The 25,903-nt window shown below is 38.1% G+C and overlaps 1 protein-coding gene across 1 annotated transcript in view; it reads left to right on the top strand.

Moving 5' to 3' along the window:
* Positions 1-25,903, top strand: part of Ttn (titin) — a 281,635-nt gene that overhangs the window by 54,348 nt on the left and 201,384 nt on the right. Inside the window, exons 45-58 of the mRNA XM_013027532.1 lie at positions 4,137-4,198; positions 15,324-18,024; positions 18,771-19,049; positions 20,679-21,242; positions 21,738-22,019; positions 22,122-22,400; positions 22,807-23,085; positions 23,183-23,461; positions 23,583-23,870; positions 23,987-24,265; positions 24,361-24,642; positions 24,736-25,014; positions 25,127-25,405; positions 25,508-25,786. Of these exons, the coding sequence (XP_012882986.1) occupies positions 4,137-4,198; positions 15,324-18,024; positions 18,771-19,049; positions 20,679-21,242; positions 21,738-22,019; positions 22,122-22,400; positions 22,807-23,085; positions 23,183-23,461; positions 23,583-23,870; positions 23,987-24,265; positions 24,361-24,642; positions 24,736-25,014; positions 25,127-25,405; positions 25,508-25,786 (6,411 nt within the window). The remainder of the gene's footprint in view (positions 1-4,136; positions 4,199-15,323; positions 18,025-18,770; positions 19,050-20,678; positions 21,243-21,737; positions 22,020-22,121; positions 22,401-22,806; positions 23,086-23,182; positions 23,462-23,582; positions 23,871-23,986; positions 24,266-24,360; positions 24,643-24,735; positions 25,015-25,126; positions 25,406-25,507; positions 25,787-25,903) is intronic.

Genomic DNA, 25,903 nt, shown 5'->3' with positions numbered 1-25,903 from the left:
GGATTAAATACAGGGAAAGGCATTAAAAACTGGCATGCTTCTTTTCAGGATTTAGCAAATTTGAAGAAGTTACATCCAACTCTCAATGGCATGTCTCTTCATCAATTTCATTTAAGAAGGAGGCCCTTGGCCAAAAGCCCATCTTCATCCAGCCTCTGTCAAGCCTCAGGGTGCACAGCGGGGAGACAGTCAGATTTCATGCAAGGGTTTCTGGTATTCCCAAGCCAGAAATTCATTGGTTTCACAACCAGCAACCAATTCTGCCAACAAAAGATGTAGTTTTCCACTTTGAGGAGACCACAGGCATGGCTTTAATGCTTATAGTTGATGCTTACTCAGAGCATGCTGGGCAGTACTGTTGCAAAGCAGCCAATAGTGCTGGGGAAGCCACTTGTGCAGCCACACTCACAGTGACTCTCGAAGGTAAAGCCCATCTTGCTTCAAAGACTTTGATTTGCTGCATACCTTCTATTTCCACTGTTACTAACCAGTGTCTCTGTTGTTCGGTTCATTGCATGCTGTGATCAGTCCCTAATCTACTAAAACAACAACAACAAACACCTAATACCTAACACATCTCTTCCAATTCAATGTTGGGTTTACCTGTGTAATTCAAATTTCACCAAAGTATGTGATCTATGCATTCATGAAAAAAAAAAGATTGTTTTGGTAGACTCCAACTTTGCTTGGCTCTTTTTACCTTTCTAAACAACATCACATCATTAAACAATCTATGTGCTGTTTATTGTCCTAAATATATGATGGAGAAAGGACAAACAGTGTCTCACATAGCTGAAAAACTGAGGCTGGATGGAGACAGATTATGTGACTCTATATAGTTGCCAAGATACCAAACAGAAGGAACCCGATTTTGTGTGGCATTCATATAAACCTTCCTCTGACACTCACCACTGGATGATTGTGAATGGGCTTTCTTTTGTGTAACCTTGATGTCTACAACCATATTGTATCCAGCATGCTGCTCCCAAGTGACAATGACATCTTTCATCATCTTCCATGCCTTGTTATCTTTCTAGCCTAAAGTGGCAACACTTAGATCTTAATATTCTTTTCTTTTTCTTGCTACTTGTTTATACAAGTCCTAGATAGGCAAAGTTTTGGGGGAAATGTAAGGAAGTCCATCAAGTCTCAGGCAGTGGTAGATTCCTCTTTCACAAAGGAAGAGAGCAAAATATCTCAAAAGGAAATTAAGTCATTTTGAAGCTCTTCATATCAATATGAAGTGCAGGTTTTTGAGAGTATGTCTGAAAGTTCCACCCAACAGCTGCATTTGTTCAAGAGGCAGAGCTGCACCAGATGGCAACCTTTCCTAAATAGCTGACAGCAGAATTATCTGAGAGAGGTGCTGAAAAGCCAATGGATGAGGCACGGAAGTTTCTCCTGCATCTTCAAGACTTCACTCAGTTTCTCTGTGTTGTAGATGAATCTTTTGTTGATGTAACCCAGACTCATGAAGGTGTAAAGAGAGAGGATTTTGAGAGAATGAGGCAATCACAATATGGAAATAGTCATTGTCGTATTTTATGCAATGTTCAGCTCATAGACCAAGGATTGTGCACAATGACTATAGAGAGAAGACAAGATCTGCAGTACTAAATATGGGAGGTGGTTATTTGATTCTTAGCTATGACTTGATTCATTTCATCTTCATTGCTTTATGCAGATTTATGCATTTTATATATCCATGCAAATTGAGTCAATGAATATGTTGATTAAAACATCCCTAGCATTTGACTTTCACATATAGTTTAAGGAAGTCAATGTTTATTGCAGATGAGCTGCTTTTCTAATATTTACCAAATGTAGATCTAGTAAATATACTAAAGGAAGATGAAAAATTGTAGTTGGCTAAGTACTTATAGGGTATTTATTTTATCTGATACTATGAAATATTTGAATTTAATTGCTTGAATAGTGAAGGATCCCCAGTTATCATCTATCCTTTTCAGATCCAGAGGCTCTATCTGTTGTTAAGGAAGGCACAAAAGTAGGAATGGGCTCCTGAAATAATAAGGCTTGGGTTGGCACACAATTAGCAGTTTATAGATAGATCTTAATGAATAATACTGTTTTTGCAGCCATCAGTTCTCCTGGAATTGTATAACGTTCTCATGGCAAAATCATTATGGTTTTTACTATTGCGCCTGATTCTTGACTTTTTTCCTGGAAGAGCACAGATAAACCTGTCTGAATGAGAGAGGCCATCTCCCTCTTACGTAGCCTTGCCTGTTAGACACTAATAAAATGAGAAAACCCTTCAAGTGCTGGGAGCTGGTAGTATGTATCTGCAGTCAAAGGGGCTTCTCTCTGTCCCAAGGAGAGGACTTGGTGAAAGATTATCAATCATTCCTAAAGGCTATGGAAAGTTCTTCCCTGATACTGGCCACATTATTGTTGAAATGTTAGAGATGAACAAAAGACAGCATAGTGCTATCTATTTCTGCACAGAATTTTAAAACCAAAAACTTTCTTTCTCCCAATAGTCAGCCAATCAAGCTCACAATTAATGATCCAATTGGGCCCATTAATTCATTTAATGCATCTGTAGTACCCTCTCACCAAAAAGGGACTGTTTTATTTCTTAACCTGAGATTTTGTTGTAGAGCTTAGTTCTGGTTCTTTCTCCATAGGCTTCAAAAGGAACATCTCAAATACTCAGGTCCACTTAGTAGAAAGGAAACTCCATCATCTAAGGAATTGGCTCTCATTTCACTGAAACTTATAGCTATGACAGTTTCTGCAGCAATTGTGTAATTGAGTGTTGTCTTCATTGTGGAGGTAAAAGAAATGTGGACCTTTTGACATCATTTGTAAAGGATCCAGTGCCATAAAATAGTATTTGAATGTCAAATTCTTAGTGTGAATTAAAATGGGTGTTTTTGCCCTAGGAGTTGACTTAGTTCCAATTAATAATACTAGTGTTCATAAAGCAAGAGCAATCTGTTAGAAGTCCAGACAGCCTTTTTGTACTTACAAAGTTAAAGGAAAATACACCTTAGATATTTGAAAACTGAGGGATCAGGCATAGTTGTCTAATTATTTAACATTAAGCCAATATTTGAATATTTCTTTTTTATTTTGACCTAATAAGTTTGTATAGGCAATATACCTGTCCATCCAAATCAGGTAAGAATACCACTTGGGTATGCTTGAATAGAGTTCTTGTGTTTATAAAAATCAAAGATGTATCATATATTATTTTGGAGAATAACACCTGTCCTTTCCATTTCATCCTAATGACATTCCATCTTCTCAACAGTCTTACAAACACAGCTAACTGTGCCTTTCCCAGACTTGATTCTTACTAGCAAAAGAATCACAGTTACAATAATTACTCTTGGTTCAGACAACAAAAGTATTAAAACACTCAAAGAATAAAAACAACCCATGAAATAAACAGAGAATCGTCAAAGAAAACATCATGTTTGTCATTCATTTCATGCTAAAGACCACAAGAAGAAAGGAGTCAAGTCTACTAAAAGTGTGTCACATGGCCTGAAGAATGACTGGTCTCAGGGTGCCAGCTTTCCCCAGGGGGCTGCCTTCTAAAAGCTATTATACCTGTTCCTTGTATAATAAAAGCAATTTGGAGTTTAGAAGTCTTTGTTTTACTCCTTGACATGTAATTAGGCTTGCAATTTAAAGTTTCAAAGGTGGCTCAAATCAAAGGACTAGTTACTAGCAAAAAAGAAAGTTTCATTCTGCAGGATGAACTGAGAATAGCCCTCAACTACAAGTGCCAAGCAAGAAAATGCATGTTCCTAACAAATGCAAGTTCACCTTGTAGCCACTGCTCAGTCAATAGGACATTTTAAACACAGACTATTCCTTTATATGTGGATTGCTTTTCTGAATGCATGTGAAGGCATGGGGCAATATAGAACTAAAAGTGGAAATTTCAGAGAGAAGCTAAAATAAAAATGTTTTTAATCTTTCTGTCCACCTTGTCATGTACTTTATCAGCTCATTATTTTGTTTGGCATGGACTTTGGTGAACTTAGGGGGTGTCGTTTTCTGGATTGATAATAAAGAGAACATTTGAATCATCTGAGACATGAAATGAATAAGAAGTATATGCTGTTAATCACCAAAATCTGTTTTTTTTTTCATTTTAGCCCCGGAATCAATTTTACATGAGAGGATTGAACAACAGATTGAAATGGAGATGAAAGGTATCGTTTTAATGAATGTGAGATTGAAGTAGAAATTCCAAAGGATTAATAGAATCCTTGTGAAGCCTTATTTCTCTTAGTATTATTGAAGAAAGAATGACATACATGTTCAAATATATCTCTTAGAGCATATATTACTATGTCGCATGCTTGGTTTAGTATGCTAATGGTTACATGCATTCCATGATAATTTGTTGTTATGGTAATTTAAAAATCTCATATTGGATTAGCCATATTCAATTTCACATTTGCAGCCATTTTCAAAAGTATATATTATAAAAACTTGTCATCTTAATGCATGAAATTATGAAGTAGAAGTTTATTTTCTGAATCACAGTGAATTAAAGTTGAGCAATAGACAATAACCTAACTATCATTTTCAGAATGAATGTCATGAATGAAATTATGTCTGAAATGCTATTGTATTTAGGATGTGTGAACATATTACATTCCTATTCTTGGTTTACACTTCATGCACATATATCATTTTAACATTGATATGTCTCTTACACTGGCTTGCAGATAGCTGTCTCATGTGATCCTTATTGCCTGCTTTTCTTTGCATAACATTGTGACTTTATGGCTGTATTAGTTCGAATAAACGCCTTCTCATTTTACCTACTTATTTATGGTTATAGTTCTTGCATATATCTTAAATAGTTAATTCTCAAAAATGTAGAACTTTAATCTACAATCAAAAGGATCAGAAAGGGCGTTTATTCCACTCTCTGCAAGTCAGGTAAGACTTTCCTCTTAGCCATCCAAACAACAAAGTTTCCTGCTCTCAAAACAAATATGCACAGGAATATGTTATTTTGAAATGCATTTTTGCTTGTTCAAGAAGAAATTTCAACAGTTTGAAGAAAAGACAAGACAACGAACGATTTTCGTGTCAGAATCTTTTAAACAGAGCATGGTGTTGCGTTTATTCGAACAAATATGGTGAGTGAATTTTTTTCTGGATTTGTGAGAATCTGAGCATGTACTTTATTTCATTTCCTATTTTGCAATTTCATTTTTTTCAACTTTTTCAAGTGCTGTGGAAAATAGTAAAATGCTTTATAATTTAATATTTTTTTAGAATTATTCTACGAGGAAGAAGCTGAACATTCTGAAAGAGTTACACGGGATGCCTTTTCAGATTCCGAAGACATAGACCACAGCTCCATGACTGCTAAGAGATATGCAAGTAGAATATCATCTACAAGCTCCTGGCCTGACTATTTCAAACCTTCTTTTACACAAAAACTTACATTTAAATATGTGTTAGAGGGTGAACCTGTTGTGTTTACATGTAGCTTACTTGCCTGTCCAACTCCAGAAATGACTTGGTTTCATAATAATCGGCCTATTCCAACAGGTCTTCGTCGGGTTATAAAAACTGAGAGTGATTTACATCATCACTCTTCCAGTTTAGAGGTGAAAAGGGTCCAAGATAGAGACTCTGGATGTTATAGATTATTGGCAGTTAATAGTGAAGGGTCTGCTGAATCAAGTGCATCATTGCTTGTAATCCAAAAAAGGCAAGATGAGAAATACTTAGAATTTCTCAAAAAGGCAGAACAGACATGTGAAAACCTGGAGGCTCTAGCTAAAAGAAAAGAAGGTAGGGTAAAGGTTGATCTGAGGTTTACTGGTTCTCCCTTTAACAAAAAACAAGATGTGGGACAAAAAGGGGTGATGAGAACCATACACTTTAATACATTAAGTCCTGGCAAGAAAAAAGATTATGTATATGATGAAGAATGTATAGAAAGTAAATCTGATGTAGGAGGATGGCTTAATATAGGTGAAAGTTTCCTGGATGAAGAGACCAAAATAAAGTTGAACCGTTTACGAGAGGCTAGAAAAAATTTACTGGAGAAAAAGAAATTATCCCTTTTAGAGACATCATCTGAAATAAAGACTTTGAAAAGTGAAGCTGATGCTGAAGGAATTCTGTTCTCTAGAGAGGAAATGAAGAGTAGGTCTTTGTCTGCTCTAGCTGAAAATAGGGAGAAAATAGATCTTTCAAGTCAGAGTATCCTCCAAAATCCATATGGCCTTCCTAATCAAACAGTTCAAAATGTAGAATCTAGAGAATTTCTCACAAGTGTTCAAACTACAGTTGATGAAGACATTTTCCAGAACGAAAGTAGACTGAGCCAACAGGCACTTCTAGAAGAAAGCCCACCAAAAGACCATGTATATGATAGACCTCTGGTAAATGAAAATATCCAAGCAAGACAACAGCTTGAAGGAATTATAGACAGCACCAAAAGTGGAGAGTCATCTGCATCTCTCACTAATATATACTGGAATGAAGAAGTATATGAGTCTCCTGACAAGCTGTATCAGGTTCCAATGCCACACACCAGGGAATCTTTGGATACATTTATAAATACTGAAGAAAGTGAAGAGATCAACAGTGAAAGAATTACACAGGGTGATTGGAGAGAGCTGAAGTACTCTGCTTCCACAGAAGTTGGAGAATTCCAAGTTGAACGAGAGGAAAGAACAAGAGTTTTTGAAAATCTTTCCCCAAAACGTCCCCAGCGTTGTCCACCTTCCTTTCTTCAAGACATTGAATCTCAAGAAGTGTATGAAGGTGACAGTTGTAAATTTGTATGTCATTTTCAAGGCTATCCTCAGCCCATAGTAACATGGTACAACAACGATAAACCAATCCCACGGAATCAAGGGTTTACCATTCATACTTTAGAAAACTACTCAACATTAACTTTTTCTTCTGTACATCTGCAAAATGAAGGTTCTGTGACCTGTGTGCTATTTAACCAATATGGAACAGTAAAGACAACAGGTATACTGAGAGTGAGAACAAAACAAAGACATGATGTCCAACCACATGAAGTCCCAGCATTCCATAACTACACAGAGGAGGAGGAGGAACTGGCTTTGATGTTTGACAAAGGAAAATGCAGTCATCCATCTCTGAGTCAAGTGGGCCCAACCAATGTCCACATGTTATCAATGAATCCACCAGGCCCTGCCTCTGCAAACACGGAACTGCTTTCTTTCCCTGTAGAAATTCAGATAACAGCAGCTACTCCAACCCCAGAACAGGATAAAGACTCAAGAGAAATATTTCAGCTGGAACCTGAAACAACATACAGAAATCAAGCTCGTCAGTCACCAAAACACAAATTTATATTCTCAAGTGATATTACTAATGAGCCACCAGAAATTTTACAAGAAATGCCGAAGAATGCCAGGTGTAGAGAAGGGGATTCTGTAATACTTGAATGTGTAATATCTGGCGAGCCTCAGCCAGTGGTAACATGGTTTCAAAATGGAGTCCCTTTAAAGCCAAACCAGAAGTTCCAATGCGAAGCAATTAATTGTAGCTATCGATTATATATTAATAATGTCAATTCTCAAGATTTTGGGAATTATAAATGTGTTGCTGAAAACAATTCAGGTACAGCTGAGAGTATTTTGAATCTAACCGTAGAACCAGTCACTTATAGGGAATATAGTCAGTTTGAAAATATTAGTGGAATTTATGCACAATATCCTGGAGATCAAGAAGCACAAAGTCAGAGCAAAGCTGTACAGGCTCATTTGTATGATTATTCAGCTGGTCAATTCACTCCTCAATCAAATGTAAAAGAAGATTCTATAAGGGAGTATTTTCAAAGCCTTGAGAAAATTGAGCAGGTAAACCAGAGAGATCAGGTGTACCATACAACATCTAGAGAAAGACTATCCAGATTTACACAAGATGTTTCTCGACCCACAAAAATCAACCAACCTCTCACAGCTGAACTCATACAATGGGCAGGTGAAGAGAAAGAGGAATATATAAATGAAAAAGAAAAGCTGAATCAAGCAGAAGGTATCGTTTATCCATTTGTTGATGATTTAAGTCAAGTTATAATCAAGAAAGATGAAAAAAATGATTTTGGAAAATTTGGTGGATTTGAATGGGAAAATGTACAAGAGTATGATACAAGTGACTATTTGTTAACTCTCCACTCCAAAAGAACTTCTGAAAAAGTTCAAAATACAAAGGATTCATCTAGAATTGTATATGAAAAACCCCTGGTGGAAGAGAGATACTTCCCTGGAAAAAAGGTAAAACATAAAATCATTGCATTTGAAAAGTTAAAACATGTAGAAAAAGGAGTTCTAGAAAAAAGACCTACAAAGAAATCATTTGTTACCCCTCCTCAAAGGAAGCTTGATAACACAGAGTTTTCATTAAAGCAAAGAGAATCAAGATCAGGCAATCTAAATGCAAATATACATGAGGAAGAGAAAGTATCTTCAAACACAGAAGCAGATTCATCTACTATTGTCATGAATTTAAAGCTTCTTTCCTCTCAAATTCATAAAGAATTTGAAGTACAAGAAAAAGAGCAACAGAAAGAAATAGGTTCCCCAAATCAATCTGTTGTTGCTGAAACCATTGAACATGAAGCCCATATTACATTTGACCTAAAGAAATTTCATTCACAAATAGAAAATGTAGGTGTAGAATTCCAAGAATTAGAGAGTGGACAAGAAGAGGCTTATCCCAAGATGGAACACCCTTCAGAAATCACAGGTGCTCCAGACATTGTATTTGATCTAAAACAAGTATATTCTCATCTAGGAGATTCAGCCAAGGAGTTCCAAGGGGAAGAAACTAAGCAACAACAGGAAACACATGATAAAGAAGAACTTCCTAGTTCTGAAACTTTACCACATGCACAGAAACAAAATATAATGATTTTAGAAACAGATCATTCTCTTAAATCTTTTTCTGAAGCAATCTGTAATGAACCATGGGCCTTATTTCAAGCCCCATCTACAAATGTAGGAGAAACTGATATTTCTGAGAAAGACAGCTCTCTAGGAAATGGAGGTGACAGTTTCATCTCACATTTGAAAAAGGCAGCAAGAGGGGAAAGGCTCTTAGAGACTAATGTAATGGAAGAAGAATCCACTTCTGGAGATGAGCAGGCATCACACGAAAGGCAAGAGGGTAGGACACAGGAATTTACAAATGGAAAGCTGGAAGACCACAGAGATGATGTTGAGGAAACAGACATGTTCCACAGACAGCTCTCTCTGAGTCAGTGCTTGCCTTTCTTGATGACTGATGAACAGAATCCAAATGAACAAATAAGCAAAACAATTGATGCCTCACAAGAAAGATGTTATGAAGAAGTTCAAGTTCAACATGAAGTCTCTTTCTCCACCACAGAAGGAGAAAAGATAGAAGCTTGTTTTTCTGAAAACCTTCCTCAACTGGAAGAAGTATGCACAGCTAAAGAGATAGAATCTGAGACCTCTCTAACACAGTATTTACTAGCTGTGGGAAAGCATGAAGTGCCTCAAACTAAAGACACCAAACACAAAACAGAACTTGTCCACAGTGAATCAGTCACTTCAATGGAGGTTGAAGAAGTCACATTCAACACTGTATATGAATATTATAAACAAAAACAGGACTCTGTAGATCGCCCATATTCTCCTGAATCAGATATTTCAATTGACGTGGGAAGTACCAGCAGTGAAGATATCTCTGAGTTAGATCAGTTCTATACCCCACCTTCATCTGTGGAACACTTTGAGTCTCAGAAATCTCCTGATTTCTATTGTAATCCTTCAGATACAACTACACAATCCTCAGTCAATTCAGAAGACAAGACTTTTGAAAGCTACTGCCCACCCTTAGAGGAAGTCACTGAAGGATATTTAACACCTTCTAAAGGTGAAATAACAGAAAGATATACCACACCCCCAGGGGAGGCTCTTGAGAGATTTTCTACACCCCCAGGGGAGGCACTAGAGAGATTTTCCACACCCCCAGGGGAGGCTCTTGAGAGATTTTCTACACCCCCAGGGGAGGCTCTAGAGAGATATTCTACACCTCCAGGGGAGGCTCTTGAGAGATTTTCTACACCCCCAGGGGAGGCTCTAGAGAGATTTTCTACACCTCCAAGGGAAATTTTAGAGAGAGATTTTATGCCTACTAGAGGACCAAATCTCACTAGAAATGTAAAAGTATACCCATCAAAAATAGAAAGGGAAGACAGTACTCCAAATGAACATTTCCATACACCTACAGAAGAGAGAAGTTCAACTTATGAAATGTGGCGTTCTGATTCATTTGGTACACCTAATGAAGCCATTGAACCAAAAGACAATGAAATGCCTCCATCTTTCATTGAACCTCTCACCAAAAGGAAGATATATGAAAACACCACGTTAGGCTTCATTGTTGAAGTTGAGGGCCTTCCAATACCTGGTGTGAAATGGTATCGAAATAAATCTTTGCTAGATCCAGATGAAAGAATCAAAATGGAAAGAGTGGGTAACGTGTGTTCTTTGGAAATTTCTAACATTCAAAAGGGAGAGGGAGGTGAATACATGTGCCACGCTGTAAACATCATAGGAGAAGCAAAGAGCTTCGCAAAGGTGGACATAATACCCCAAGAAGAAAGAGCGGTCGCACTGCCACCTCCGGTCACACATCAGCATGTCATGGAGTTTGATTTGGAAAATACCACCTCATCAAGAACACCCTCTCCTCAAGAAATTGTCCTGGAAGTTGAATTGAGTGAAAAAGATGTCAAGGAATTTGAGAAACAAGTGAAAATAGTCACAGTTCCTGAATTTACTCCTGATCATAAGAGCATGATTGTGAGTCTAGATGTTCTTCCATTGAATCTGGCCGATCCACACATGAGTTCCACAGGGAAAGAAGACACAGACTTAAAAATCGATTTGGAAGTATTTGAAATGCCTCCTCGCTTCATAACACCTATTTGTGATTTTAAAATTCCAGAAAATTCAGATGCTGTATTCAAATGTTCAGTTATAGGCATCCCCACTCCCAAAGTTAAATGGTACAAAGAATATATGTGTATTGAACCAGATAATGCAAAATACGTGATCAGTGAGGAGAAAGGGTGTCATATCCTGAAGATTCGAAATGTCTGCCCTTACGATAGTGCCACATACAGGTGCAGAGCTATGAACTGTGTGGGTGAGGCTATCTGCCGGGGCTTCCTCACCATGGGAGATGCTGAAATATTCAGTATGCTAGCACAGAAGAGTAAGGTGACTTTAAGCAGCGTAAGGGAAGAATTAGTCTTAAGGAGTAAATATGCAGACAGCTTTTTTGAATTTCAGGTGGTGGAAGGGCCTCCCAGATTTATCAAAGGCATTTCTGACTGTCATGCACCATTAGGAACAGCCGCATATTTCCAGTGTTTAGTTCGTGGTTCTCCAAGACCCATAGTAAACTGGTACAAAGATGGGAAAATGGTCCAAGGAATAAGGTTCAGTGCTGAGGAACGTGGCATAGGATTCCACAACTTATTTATAACGAGTTTAATAAAAAGTGATGAAGGTGAATACCGGTGTGTAGCTACAAATGATTCTGGAATGGCCGAGAGCTGTGCAGCCCTCACCCTAACATAAACAGCCATGCTCCAGGACATCAGTAATCATTAGTACTGGAGTGCTTTCATAGTTTTTTTTTTCTTTTTCTTTTTCTTTTTTTTTTTTGCTGGACGTGGGGCCTGAACTCTGGGCCTGGGCACTGTCCCTCAGCTCTTCAGCTCAAGGCTAGCGCTCTACCACTTGAGCCACAATGCCACTTCCAGCTTTTTCTGCTTATGTGGTGCTGAGGAATCAAACCCAGGGCCTCATGCATGCAAGGCAAGCGCTCTACCACTGAGCTACCTTTCCAGCCCATCATAGTTTTTCAAAAGGATATGAATCTAATAAACTTTCAAATATGTCTGCTTTATTCGAATCACCATACTGAAGATCCCCGGAGAAGCTTTCTCACCGTGTGAAAATTTCATCTTTGTAATCCATGTAAATATTCTGTTATCTGCACTGTGAGTTATCACTTCTGTCAATAATGCTGTGTATCCTCAAGCATCATTAAATATCTTCTTGGCTACCCAATTGCTGTACTTCTCTTTTTTCTTCTTCTGTACAGTGATTCCAGAGGATACATTCTCTTTGAGCAGATAAATTGTATGTGCGTAAGTACACCAGCTGGGTGCTGGTGGCTCACACTTGAAATCCTAGCTACTCAGGAAGCTGATATCTGAGGACCACGGTTTGAAGCTAGCACAGGCAGAAAGGTACATCGATACTTACATCCAATTAAGTAAGGAACAAAAGCTGAAAATAAGCATGTGTCTCCAAGCCAGGTACAAGTGGCCCATGCCTGTAACAGATCCTAGCTACTCAGGAGGCTGTGATGTGAGGATCATGGAAAGTCCATGAGAGTCTTATCTCTAATAAACTACTCAGGAAGAGCGGGAAGTGGGGCTATGGCTCAAATGGCAGGGCACTATCTTTGAGCACAAAGAGGCTCAGGGAAAGAGCTCAGGCCCTGTGGACTAGAAAAAAAAATGTGGCTCCAGTGGTAGAGCACTGGCCTAGAGTGAAAAACAAGCAGAGCACAAGGCTATGAGTTCAATACCCAGACTGGAGCACATGCACACACATGCACTAAAGAATAAGTTATGTCAAATAAGTTGGTAAGGGAAAAAATCTCTGCTCCCTTTCTAAATTTTTTTTTAATTTTAATCCTTGTGCATCCAAACCTATGTTTATTTGCTCACTCTCAAAATAAGCTAACTAAACAATTAAAGTAAGCTATGCCTAAAGGTTACCTAACTTTATAATCTGTTCTACAATGCAACTTTCATGTATTAATTTTCCTCTTTTAAAAGTATTTTCATAATTAATATCTTTCTTCTTGTTTTGTATAGGATCTGAAAGGATCACTTATATTCTCTAAGGGACATGATTTTTTCCAGAACTTTTTTTGGGGGGGATGGGGTTCTAGTCGTGAGGCCTGAACTCTTTTTTTTTTTTTTTAGTGATATGTGGGGCCTGAACTCTTGGCCTGGGCCCTGTCCCTCAGCTCTTCAGCTCAAGGTTAGCGCTTTACCACATGAGCCAGAGTGCCACTTCCGGCTTTTTTTTCTTTTTGCTTATGTGGTGCTGAGGAATCAAACCCAGGGCCTCATGCATGCAAGGCAAGTGCTCTACCACTGAGCCACCTTCCCAGCCCTTTTTCCAGAAATTTTAAGAATAGTAGACAATGATCTTTTCACATTTGTAAATATTTACTCAGCTTTTGAGAGGGCATCATGTGTAAAGTGTAGCATGTATTTAATATTTGACTATGAGAAAGAAATTACCATATTTCATTTCCATATATATTTAAAACTGTTTCAGAATATGTAGAAAAAGGTAGAAAAAAGAAAGAGACATTGTTAGACTGGAACTCAGTATGGTAATCTGTGTTCTAGATTATATGCACATAATAAGATCATAATCTTAAATGTCATATTTTACTGATTTTTTATTTTTGAAAGTAGCCATAAATTTCCCTAAGATGCTTATAAATATGTAATAAATTTTCATTTATTCAATGTTTTCATTCATTAAATGTTCTTATGTAAGATTTAATAGTCATGAAGAAATTCAGTTTTCTTATCTAAAATAAATGGCTGATATAAGACTTCAAAGGTGATATTCAATACTAAGGGTCTGTTGTCATCCTAATAGTAAATACTCTTAATTATGATTTATAATAAAATTTTAGTTCTATAATAGATGAAATAAATAATAGAATCTACTAATGAAATTAGAAATAAACCCCTCTCCAATTCTTAAATTATTTAGTATTACCTAGTGGCTATCTCTCACCCACAGAAAGCAGCATTAAGTGTCATTATAACATTAAGCACATTAATTTTAATTTTAAGTATAAGCATTTGATGTAAATTTGATTTTCACAAATAATCCATGTAACTGATTGCTTACTATTTTTCTTGCAACTATTAAATTCTTTTTTCCCACAATGAGAATATTTTAACAGTTTTCCAAACTAAAAGAAAACACCTGCTTGCCATCCACAAAACGTTTTAAAATAATTTAAGGAGTTGAGCACTACTAGCTCATGCCTATAATCCTAGCTACTTGGGAGGCTGAGATCTGAGGATCACAGTTCAAAGGTAACCCTGGCAGGAAATTCTGTGAGATTCTTATCTCCAATAATTAACCAGTGGTTTTATGGGGTTACTAGGAGCAAGCATAAAGAACTGAGTATATATTCTACATGTTATATATTCTAACAGTATGTTTATAGCCAACAGACATAAGTTCAGTCTTCTAGTGCTTACTCATTAATATAGAAAGGAATTGAGACCTATGAAAGTACACTAAAAATGAAATACAACTGCTTCTCAGTTAAGGCCGTGAAACTATTTGTAGCAAGGCTCTGCTATGTCCCTAGCAAATTTAATGTAAAGTCTTCATTCCCTATTATCAAATTACCCTCTTTCATCCTGTCATGCATGATGCTGTTTGAGTATCTGTCATTCACTGTTTCCTGCTCAATAATGCTGCATAGATTTCCTTTCAGAATAAACTGCAATCAAAAATGTAATACTGGAGTCTTTTTCTCTTATTTTGTATTCCTCAGTTTTTTGGTTTTTGATTTTGGTTTTTTACCACTGCCCTATAAGAGATATGTTGAAGTAATGGTGACAATTTACACAGATAAAGGAAAACCTTTCTTTCTAGTACCTGACAATAATGGTTTCTATGCAAATTAGTCTTACTAAACTACATTAAATGCTTTCCCTAGATCAGCCTCTAAGCTGATGCGAAACATCTTATATAATATATCTTATATAATGTATAAGATGTTTTATTTAATCAGGCTTGAACAATGAAAATCATTTTAAACTTAAGAAAATCCTATTTGACAATTCTGTAGCTTTTCAGAACTCTATTTAGGTAATTCTGGATTATTTTATCTGAAATATTTAGGTAGCAATTTCTCAAACTGTAGAATTCAAACTATATCCCAAGGAAAATTCATAAAATCATCTTCCACTCATAAAGTATACAAAATTAAGTGGATCAAAACTTGTATGTCTGCCATATTAGAATCATGTCATTTTGTATAATAAACTAAAAGAAATTAACAACATGTTTTGATAATCTCAGAATAATCTAATGGCTCCAGAAAAAGAAAAACAGGCAGAAGTTTCTCAGTTGGTACTTAATTCTTTGATTTTATTGTTGCTGTTAAATTTTATATTTTTATTGTTATTGTTACAGTTTTGTAGTTAACTAATCATTTTTCTCCATACAGAGATTTCTAATTTTCTATCTGCTGAGGAAGAAGGATGTCAAACCTACAATTCTGAGCTTCAGCTATCTAATATAAGTGAAACACTTGAACTTTTGTCTGAACCAGTTCAGTTAACTCAAACAGAATCCAAAAAGGAAGGCAGGGTTCCAGTTTTTATCAAAGAAGTTGCAAATGCTGAAACAAGTATTGGGGATGTTGCTAAGCTGTCTGTCACTGTCACAGGCATTCCCAAGCCTAAAATTCAGTGGTTCTTTAATGGAGAAATGTTAACTCCTTCTACGGATTACAAATTTGTTTTTGATGGTGATAATTATAGCCTGATCATTCTATTCACCAAATTTGAGGATGAAGGAGAATATACATGTATGGCCAGTAATGAGTATGGAAAATCAGTATGCAGTGCCTATCTAAAGATAAATCCCAAAGGAGAAGGATACAAAGAGCTAGAAACAGATCCAGGAGTGCATACATCTCAGGGACAAGTGGAGGGTCCCTGTCCTCCTTACTTTCTTAAAGAGTTAAAACCAGTCCACTGTACTGTGGGGCTCCCTGCCATCTTTGACTACTTGGTGCATGGGAGTCCTCCCCCCACTGTTGTATGGTTCAAAGAAAATAAGCAGCTTTGCACCAATGTTTATCATACCATCATTTATAATCCTGATGGTTCTGGGAAACTCATAGTCAACGACCCTCAAAGGGAGGACTGTGGCCTGTATACCTGTAAAGCTGAGAATGTTTGGGGTCAGTCTACCTGTGCTGCCCAGCTGCTGGTGCTCCCAGAAGACACAGATGTGACTGATGCTCCAGGAAAAGCGAAGTCCATATCTGAGGCTCCTGATGATGTTGCAGAGAAGCCATTAAAGAGCCCTGCAGTTGAGACACTGGACTCAGAGCAAGAAACTTTAGCTTTTGTGAAGGATACCACTTTGAAAGGTGCTTTAATTGTAGAAGAAAAGGAACAATATGAACATATTGTTAAAATGAATGACATAAGCCATGGAATTACTTTAGGGGTTCAGCCATTACAGTCCACAGGCCTTTTGGAACAGGACAGGCCCACTCCTGAAAGCAGCAGGGTGCTCCCTTCTATCGATGGTACTGTTCATGTGCAGCCCGACCAGGAACCAGCCCCCAATATACAGCTGCAGATTGTCCAGTTCCAGAAAACCCTCTCCAAAGAAGATACTTGGAACTGTCAAGAGCCTGAAAACATTTTTCCAAGGGCTTTGTCTGTAGAACAAGTAAGTTCAAGAACAATAACTGAACCTGACTGGATTCATCCACAGTCCTCAGCAGAACTGCCGGCACATTCTGATTCAATCTCTGTGTCTGAAGAAGCACCAGTTCCTGGAGTGGAAACAGAGCAAATAAAAACTCTTCCAAAACAAGAGACACAAAGTGCTCTGCTCCTGAGTCAGAGCTTACTTGAAGGACATGTGGAAAGTTTTCAGGGTCCCAATGTTGAGATTTCTGAGGTCAACTATGAGCCCCAGGTTACTTCAGAACACCTGTGCACAGAAGGAAAAATTCTGATGGAAAGTGCAGATCAACTAAAAAGTGCCGGGCAAGATGTTGCTGTCAAGACAGATGAAAGCAAGTCCTTAAACTTTCCACTAGTACTTGAGGACAAGCACGTCTTACTCAAGGAGGAACGTTCTGATGACCCAGCAATGTCCCCGAACCAAACCACTGAGTATAGAAAAGAGTCCCAGGTGATAAAAGGAGTACAAGAGGTGCAGGGAAGTGGCATTTTATTGAAGGAAAGTCTGCTGCCTAGTATTCCAGAACAAAGATTAAACCTGAAAGCTCAGATCAGGAGGGCTCTGCAAGGTGCTGTGGCGATGGAACAGCCAAGTCTTTTCTCTGAGTGGTTAAGAAACATAGAAAAGGTGGAGGTCAAGACCATAAGCTTCACCCAAGAGCCCAAACGAATCCTATGCACCTACCTTATTACTTCAGTGAAGTCTTTAATAGAAGAAGTGACCATTGCTATTGAAGATATTGATCCTCAAATGGCTAACCTGAAAACTGAACTCAAGGATGCTTTGTGCTCTATTATATGTGAAGAAATAAACATCTTAACAGCCGAGGATCCCAGAATTCAGACAGGAAACACACTAGATCTATGGGACAAAGTGGCCTATTTTTCAGATCCACAGAAAGTTGAGGCAATCACTGAACCAGAAGTCACATCTAGATATTTTGTTTCCACTGAAGAGGTTAGTTGTTCTCACGTGGAAAGTCAGGTCAAAGATGTGGATCCCCCTGCCACTGATGAGGTTGCTTCCCCTGCTGTGTCTGATGAAACCCAGGATGAGAGTCTGAAACCCCTAGAGGAAAAAGAGAAACCCTCTGAAAGTGGTACTCAGGCGGTTGCTTTGGGAAAGGCACAGAGAGCTGAGGATAGTTTAACTAAAGAGCATTACCCCATTATACTTATGCCCTTAGTAGATGTCATTGCTGAAGAAGGAGATGTTGTATACCTCACATCATCGATAGAAAATGCTAAAGAGGTGAATTGGTATTTTGAGGGCAAACTGGTACCTTCAGATGAAAAGTTCAAGTGTTTACAAGAGCAAAATACATATACACTAGTAATCAACACAGTAAATGCAGAAGAGCATCAAGGAGACTATGTCTGTGAGGCCTGGAATGACAGTGGGAAAACAACAACTTCAGCAAAACTCACTGTAGGAAAAAGAGGTTGGATATTATGGATGAAATGATTCAAGCTCTAATACTCACTGGATTTGAATAACTTAGGTTTCATCACAGAATTGTCACTTATTTTTCACTTTCAGAATGCAAGTTATTTAGAACAAGAATGAATTCACAGACATAATCATGGTTATATGTTCTTCAATTGCCTTGTTGGGTAGTACATTATCATATCTATGACACTACTTTTAAAATAAAACATATCCTTATATGTTTTATGATGTTGATGAATGTGCTTTTTAGTTATTTTATCTGAAAATATTTTAATGATATGAAATAAAAAGCTATCTGTGAATAGCTAGCCTCTCCAAAATAACCACACCCATCTATAAATTGAAAATAACCATGATTAGTTGTCCATTTGTGCTTCTTGTTTGGGTTTATTTTTTGCTTTTCTTCACTTAATCACTGTACTTAATATACCATATTTTTCACATTAGTTGCAGTGTTCCTGTAAGCATGGTATATTTAAATGATATATCATGCTGCAATGCATGTACACCCATAGCACATTTTAATAGTATTTTTTCATAAGTCACAATTGAATATGTTGAGAGCTACTTATTGTCTTCTTTTACCTTGAATGATCTTTCTTATTTTCCAGGTATTTGTCTTAAACTGCTGTAATTTGACTCACCAATTTTAACTGTTTTACTTCATTAGCAGCAGCAAAAGTTAGAAGAGAGGGAAAATCATGGGATGCCTGCTAACAGATTCTGTTTCCTTTGCAGCTGCCCCTGTGATCAAGAGGAGAATTGAGCCTCTGGAAGTAGCTCTAGGCCACCTCGCCAAATTCACCTGTGAGATCCAAAGTGCACCCAATGTCCGGTTCCAGTGGTTCAAAGCTGGCCGGGAGATTTATGAGAGTGACAAGTGTTCTATTCGATCTTCAAATTACGTGTCCAGCCTGGAAATCCTCAGAACCCAGGTAGTCGACTGTGGCGAGTACACCTGCAAAGCTTCCAATGAATATGGCAGTGTCAGCTGTACAGCCACACTGACAGTGACAGGTAAATATGTACATGGTCATGGAGGTTGTCAGTTCATTTCACATTGTTGCTTATGTTGTTTCCTTTTCAGGAGCAGGAAGTGCCACCAGCCAGACACACCAACAACCACGGTGGGAACCTGGTGGCTAGGAACTGCAAAACCTGTGTAGGATAAACCATTATTCTATATAGTTATATTTTTATCTGCAACAAAAGAAAAAGCATGGATTAAGGACATTGTTAAATCATCAAATTAGCCTGGCTTGGTCCTTAATATAAAATATTTCAAAAGAGTGCGGCACTAATAAAAAATAAATGATATCTCCATGTATTTGGAATTCAGAACTAAATAGTTGATTAGGAACAGAATTACAAAAAAAAAGTTTCTTTTTTTCTAAGTCAGCATATGATTAAATTTAAATCCTAAGTGTGATGAAGGAGGATAACTAATATAAGACTATAAACAAAGACTCTCACCAAAAGCTTTATTCCAAACTTAAGGAGACCCACTCACTACACAAACATTATGCTCTGTTTTCTAATTGACATATAAGATGACTTTCAACAAGTTAGTCCTCACTAAATGCTTGCAATTGGTTTATAAAACATCAATAGCTGTTTTGTGCTTTCTCTCTCTGTCTCTCTGTCTCTCTGTCTTTCTCTCTCTTTCACTTTCTTTCTCCTAAGAGAGTGTGAGTAGGAACTACGGTTTGAGGAATGGAGTCACAGTGCCTGGAAATTGTGCACTGGCTGTTGAAAGGTGACATCTTTTTCAATAAAAAGCATGCAGGGGAAAACACAGGTATCATGTCTCCTGGACATGAACAAGGCAAAGTTCTACTAAGCTTTTTCTTTTCAGACACCTCTTTACATATCAGAAAATCATTGAGATTCAAGAAACCCAGCCCATAATGATCGAGCCAGTGGTTTTCATTTTGTAATCAAAATGTCTCCTTGCAACCAAGTATATGGAATTATGTTACATGATGCCTTTGAATGTTTCTGCCCAAATAAAGCCAATTCAGTAATATGACTGAATCAAAGCTTTGGACAAGGAGGTTAATTTTAAAAAGCTAGTTAGCAAAAGAAATTTCTAAAATCTTGCTACAAAGTGGAATAGAAATGGGAAATGCCTACAATTAAATACTTTTATAAGTTTGATACTGCCCAGGAGACCCATTTAAAGTCAAACCACTTAAAGATATCATGGCATTTAACACAAGGTTAGAAAGACCTTATAAAACCCCTTCTGTCTTCTTCTCACAACACCTATACTCTTCAGAAGAGTCAAATACATTTCCTTTATCTTTCTTACATAGTCTTCTCACTTGTAGAATTAAAATATCCACTGAATTGCTTATCAAATAATTCAAACTACTATTCTGCCACAATAAAGACAAAGCTTTAGCAATGTTGCTTCCCAGAGAAACATTTGATCTTTGATGGACACAAAGTGATGTGTCATTCCTTTATCATGAACCTTCCTCCTTTTCCTTCAAAGAATCTTTTAGTCTTATTAAATGGATTACTTTATTTTAAATAATATCTCACATCTACCTAAAGAATAACTCATCTCTGTCTTGGAATACTGTAATAATGGCAAGAGCTTTGTTGAGAACTCCTGTAATGCTAGAACATTTTCTTTTGCAGAGGCATACCCACCAACCTTTCTCTCCAGACCCAAGTCTCTTACAACTTTTGTGGGGAAGGCAGCCAAGTTTCTCTGCACAGTGTCAGGGACTCCTGTGATTGAAACCATTTGGCAGAAAGATGGCTCTGCCCTGTCACCTTCACCTAACTGCAGGATTTCAGATGCAGAGAATAAGCACAGTTTAGAACTCTCAAATCTTACTATTCAGGACAGGGGAGTGTACTCCTGTAAGGCTTCCAACAAGTTTGGAGCTGATATCTGCCAAGCAGAGTTGATCATCATTGACAAACCACACTTCATCAAAGAATTAGAGCCTGTGCAGTCGGCTATCAATAAGAAGGTACACCTTGAATGTCAAGTTGATGAAGACAGGAAAGTCACAGTCACGTGGAACAAAGATGGGCAGAAAATTCCCCCTGGGAAAGATTATAAGATCTATTTTGAAGATAAAATAGCATCACTTGAGATCCCGCTGGCAAAATTAAAAGATTCTGGAACCTATGTGTGCACAGCTTCCAACGAGGCTGGGAGCAGCTCTTCTTCAGCCACAGTCACAATTAGAGGTAAGATTCCCAGGGAATCATTTGTCATTTCTTTCTTTGAAAGAGAATCTCAGTATAACAGTACTCATGTGCTTTGTTATTTAAATAATTCCATTTAGCCAATGGAAACGTTCTGACCTTATTTGATTGTGTTTTTTTAACCTTCTTCAGAATTCTTACTTTTGTTCTGTTAAACATGTCTGTCATTAACAAAACTTGCTTAAATTTTTAAGAGCTTCATGTCTAGGCAATTCATATTTATCTTCTTTATTAAGTTCTTCTTTGTATAGATATAGTCTGTTTGCTTATTTGTTTGGTTGCTTGTTTTGTTTTTAAATCAAGGGACAAGTAAAGTGTTTGAGAGTGCCAAAAAAGCTATCAAACACATCTGGTTTTTCAGAAATTTCATGAAGATATTTTCCTATGTCCTGTCTTTTTGTAGTGTGTGTCTGCATTTCTTCTGTGGAGTTAATGCTTCAGCTCTTTTCCATTCTCTTTTTTGTACACTTCATGTAGAACCACCAGCCTTCGTGAAGAAGGTGGATCCCTCTTACTTAATGCTCCCCGGTGAATCCGCACGCCTGCATTGCAAACTGAAAGGCTCACCTGTGATCCAAGTCACTTGGTTTAAAAATAACAAAGAACTTAGTGAAAGTAACACAATTCGAATGTCTTTTGTCAATTCTGAGGCTATCCTTGACATCACGGATGTGAAAGTTGAAGACAGTGGGACTTACTCATGTGAAGCCACAAATGATGTGGGCAGTGACAGCTGTAGTACAGAGATAGTTATCAAAGGTTTGTTTACTGCATTGTGGGCTCTTGTTTCTCTGAGAAAAGATGTCCCTTTTTCTCTTCTGGGCACACATTACTTACCCAATGCTTTCCTGCTTTTTGTAGAGCCTCCTTCTTTCGTCAAAACTCTTGAGCCTGCAGACATAGTGAGAGGAACAAATGCCTTGCTGCAGTGTGAAATCGCAGGCACAGGACCATTTGAAATTAGCTGGTTCAAGGATAAGAAGCAAATAAGAAGTAGTAAAAAATACAGGTTATTTTCCCAGAAGTCTCTTGTGTCTCTGGAAATCTTTTCTTTCAATAGTGCAGATGTTGGTGAATATGAATGTGTTGTGGCCAACGAAGTGGGAAAGTGTGGCTGCAGGGCGACACATTTATTGAAAGGTCAGTGTGTGAAAAGCCACTCTATCTTTAATGAAGTGTCTGGATAGCATGTTTTAATGCATGAAAAGAAAACTAAAATTTTGTTTCTCTCATCTTCTCCTAGCCTTAAATTTTTACTTTGCCTTGGTTTGACTTGGGGGACTTTTACCTAATCTTATAGGGATGGCATTGTAAATATTTATGATCTGATAATGTCATTAGTTATTTTGTCAACTGATAAGCATTTATCCTCTATGCCAGTTTCTTGGATGGAATTAATTCTTAAATTTTCTTTCTAATTAACCAATGTGCTATCAAATAGTAGTAGTAGAGAAGACAAATATAATCGAAGTAGAAACTCTTAAGGAGAGATGGTGTTGGAAGTGTGTAAGAACTAATGGGTTACATGCTCTCTTTCCTTAACTAGAACCACCAACCTTTGTCAAGAAAGTAGATGATTTTACCGCACTTGCAGGACAAACTGTTACCTTGCAAGCTGCTGTCAGAGGGTCTGAACCCATCTCTGTCTCGTGGATGAGAGGCCAAGAGGTTATTAAGGAAGATGGAAAAGTCAAAATGAGCTTTTCCAATGGTGTTGCTGTCTTGATAATCCCTGATGTCCAGATTAGTTTGGGTGGCAAATATACATGTCTGGCTGAAAATGAAGCAGGAAGTCAAACATCTGTTGGTGAACTGACAGTGAAAGGTTAGTGTAGGAACATTGTGAACTTGAGTCACCCTTTCCCTTTAAAGTGAGCTCCTCATTCACACCCAGGTATACTAACAATTTCATACCATTGTAGAACCTGCAAAAATCACGGAGAGAGCAGAGCTGATCCAGGTGACCTCAGGGGACCCAGCCACGCTGGAGTACACAGTCACAGGCACCCCAGAACTTAAGACCAAGTGGTACAAAGATGGGAGACCCTTGGTTGCCAGTAAAAAGTACCGAATAAGCTTTAAAAACAATGTTGCCCAACTGAAATTTTATTCAGCTGAATTGCATGACAGTGGCCAGTACACATTTGAGGTTTCCAACGAAGTGGGCAGCAGCTCCTGCGAGACTACGTTCACAGTATTAGGTTAGTATTTTTAGAAAACTGTGCTACCTGGTTCTTTAAAACCCAACAAATAACCAAAAATGAACCAGCGAGCACTTTCCCATGTTGATCTTTTTTTTTTTCCTTCCTGTGTCATGAACAGATCGAGACATCGCTCCATTTTTTACCAAACCTTTACGCAATGTGGATAGTGTCCTTAATGGTGCCTGCAGGCTAGACTGCAAGATCGCAGGTTCACTCCCCATGAGGGTGTCCTGGTTGAAGGATGGTAAAGAAATAGCAGCATCTGACAGATACAGAATAGCATTTGTGGAAGGGACAGCGTCTTTGGAGATCAGCAAAGTAGACATGAGTGACGCAGGGAATTTCACGTGTCGAGCCACCAATTCTGTGGGAAGCAAAGACAGCAGTGGAGCTCTGATTGTACAAGGTTGGCAGAAACTTTGCATTTCATTTGTACTATAAACATTGTTCAAATTAATTGTTCTTCCCTGAGAGCCCACCCCTGTAACTCTTTAAAACTTCTTTCTTATACTCGTTCTTCAGAACCACCCAGTTTTGTAACTAAACCAGGATCCAGGGCTGTTCTTCCCGGCTCAGCAGTCTGCTTGAAGAGCACTTTCCAAGGGTCCACTCCTCTTACTATCAGATGGTTTAAGGATGATAAAGAGCTGATTTCTGGTGGAAGCTGCTATATTACCAAAGAAGCTTTAGAGAGTTCCTTGGAACTCTACGCAGTAAAAACCTCTGATTCAGGCACCTATACATGCAAAGTTAACAACGTTGCCGGAGGCGTGGAGTGCAGTGCAAACTTGTTTGTAAAAGGTTTGCCTTCTTTCTTTGACATCTTTGTGCTACTCTTGTTTCATAAGCTCTTTCCTCTTGGTCATGTTTCTTAATAAACTACCTTCCTTCCACAGAACCTGCTACATTTGTTGAAAAGTTAGAGCCATCACAGCTCTTAAAGAAGGGGGATGCCACTCAACTAGCCTGCAAAGTAATTGGTACCCCTCCAATTAAAATAACCTGGTTTGCAAATGACAGAGAACTCAAGGACAGCAGAAAACACAAAATGTCTTTTATGGAATCCATTGCCACTTTAAGACTTACAGATATTGCCATTGAAGACAGTGGTGAATATATGTGCAAAGCTCAAAACGAGGCTGGCAGTGACCATTGCACTAGCATTATAATAGTCAAAGGTTTGTGTCCACTTTGTCCTTGCATTACCAAGTATTTGGTCGATAGCACAGACCTCTTGCCAGCTAACTCAAGTTGTTCCTTTTCTACTATAGAGTTACCTTACTTTACGAAGGAATTTAAGCCAATTGAAGTATTGAAAGAATATGATGTCATGTTATTGGCTGAGGTGGCAGGCACACCTCCCTTTGAGATCACTTGGTTTAAAGACAATACAACCCTGCGAAGTGGTAGAAAGTATAAAACCTTCATTCAGGATCAACTAGTTAGCCTGCAGATCCTCAAGTTCATTGCTGCTGATGCTGGTGAATATCAGTGTCGGGTCACCAACGAGGTGGGCAGCAGCACCTGCAGTGCCAGGGTGACTTTAAGAGGTTAGTGTTGGCTCAGATGAAACCTGGCTTTTCTGTAGAGTTCATTCTTTAAACTGAAAGAGCTAGTTTTTCTATGGAATTAGTATTGATTGAAAATCCATTCTTCTATTAGAACCCCCATCCTTTACAAAGAAGATTGAGAGCACCAGCTCCCTCCGTGGCGGCACAGCTGCCTTCCAGGCCACTCTGAAGGGTTCCTTGCCCATCACAGTGACTTGGCTAAAAGATAATGAAGAAATCACTGAAGATGATAATACAAGGATGACGTTTGAAAACAACGTGGCCAGTTTGTACCTCAGTGGCATTGAGGTCAAACACGATGGGAAATACGTCTGTCAGGCCAAAAATGATGCAGGAATACAAAGATGTTCAGCATTGCTCTCAGTCAAAGGTTGGTTTAGAAAGTTTGCCTTGTCTTTTGAAGAAGAAATACAGATGTCAGTTGATCAGAACAGCAGCTCACAGCCTACATCTATTGCTTTGTTCTCTACAGAACCTGCGACAATCACTGAAGAGGCTGTGTCCATAGACGTCACTCAAGGAGACCCAGCCACTTTGCAAGTTAAATTTTCAGGAACTAAGGAGATTATAGCCAAATGGTTTAAAGATGGCCAAGAACTGAGCCTGGGTCCAAAATACAAAATCAGTGTCACCGACAGGGTCTCAATACTGAAGATTATCTCTACAGAAAAGAAAGATAGTGGAGAATATACATTCGAAGTCCAAAATGATGTTGGGAGAAGCAGTTGCAAGGCTAGCATTAATGTATTAGGTTGGTATCGCTTATCAATAAAGAGGAACTGGGCTTCTTTCTCCCTTACAGTGGGAAAAAATACAGGAATGGAGTATAACTCAGTGGCAGAGCACTTGCCTAGCATGGGAGAGACCC

This window comes from Dipodomys ordii, unplaced genomic scaffold (assembly GCF_000151885.1).
Source record: "Dipodomys ordii isolate 6190 unplaced genomic scaffold, Dord_2.0 Scaffold5, whole genome shotgun sequence".
NCBI lineage: Eukaryota > Metazoa > Chordata > Mammalia > Rodentia > Heteromyidae > Dipodomys > Dipodomys ordii.
This window is presented reverse-complemented; position numbering and strand designations above follow the sequence as displayed.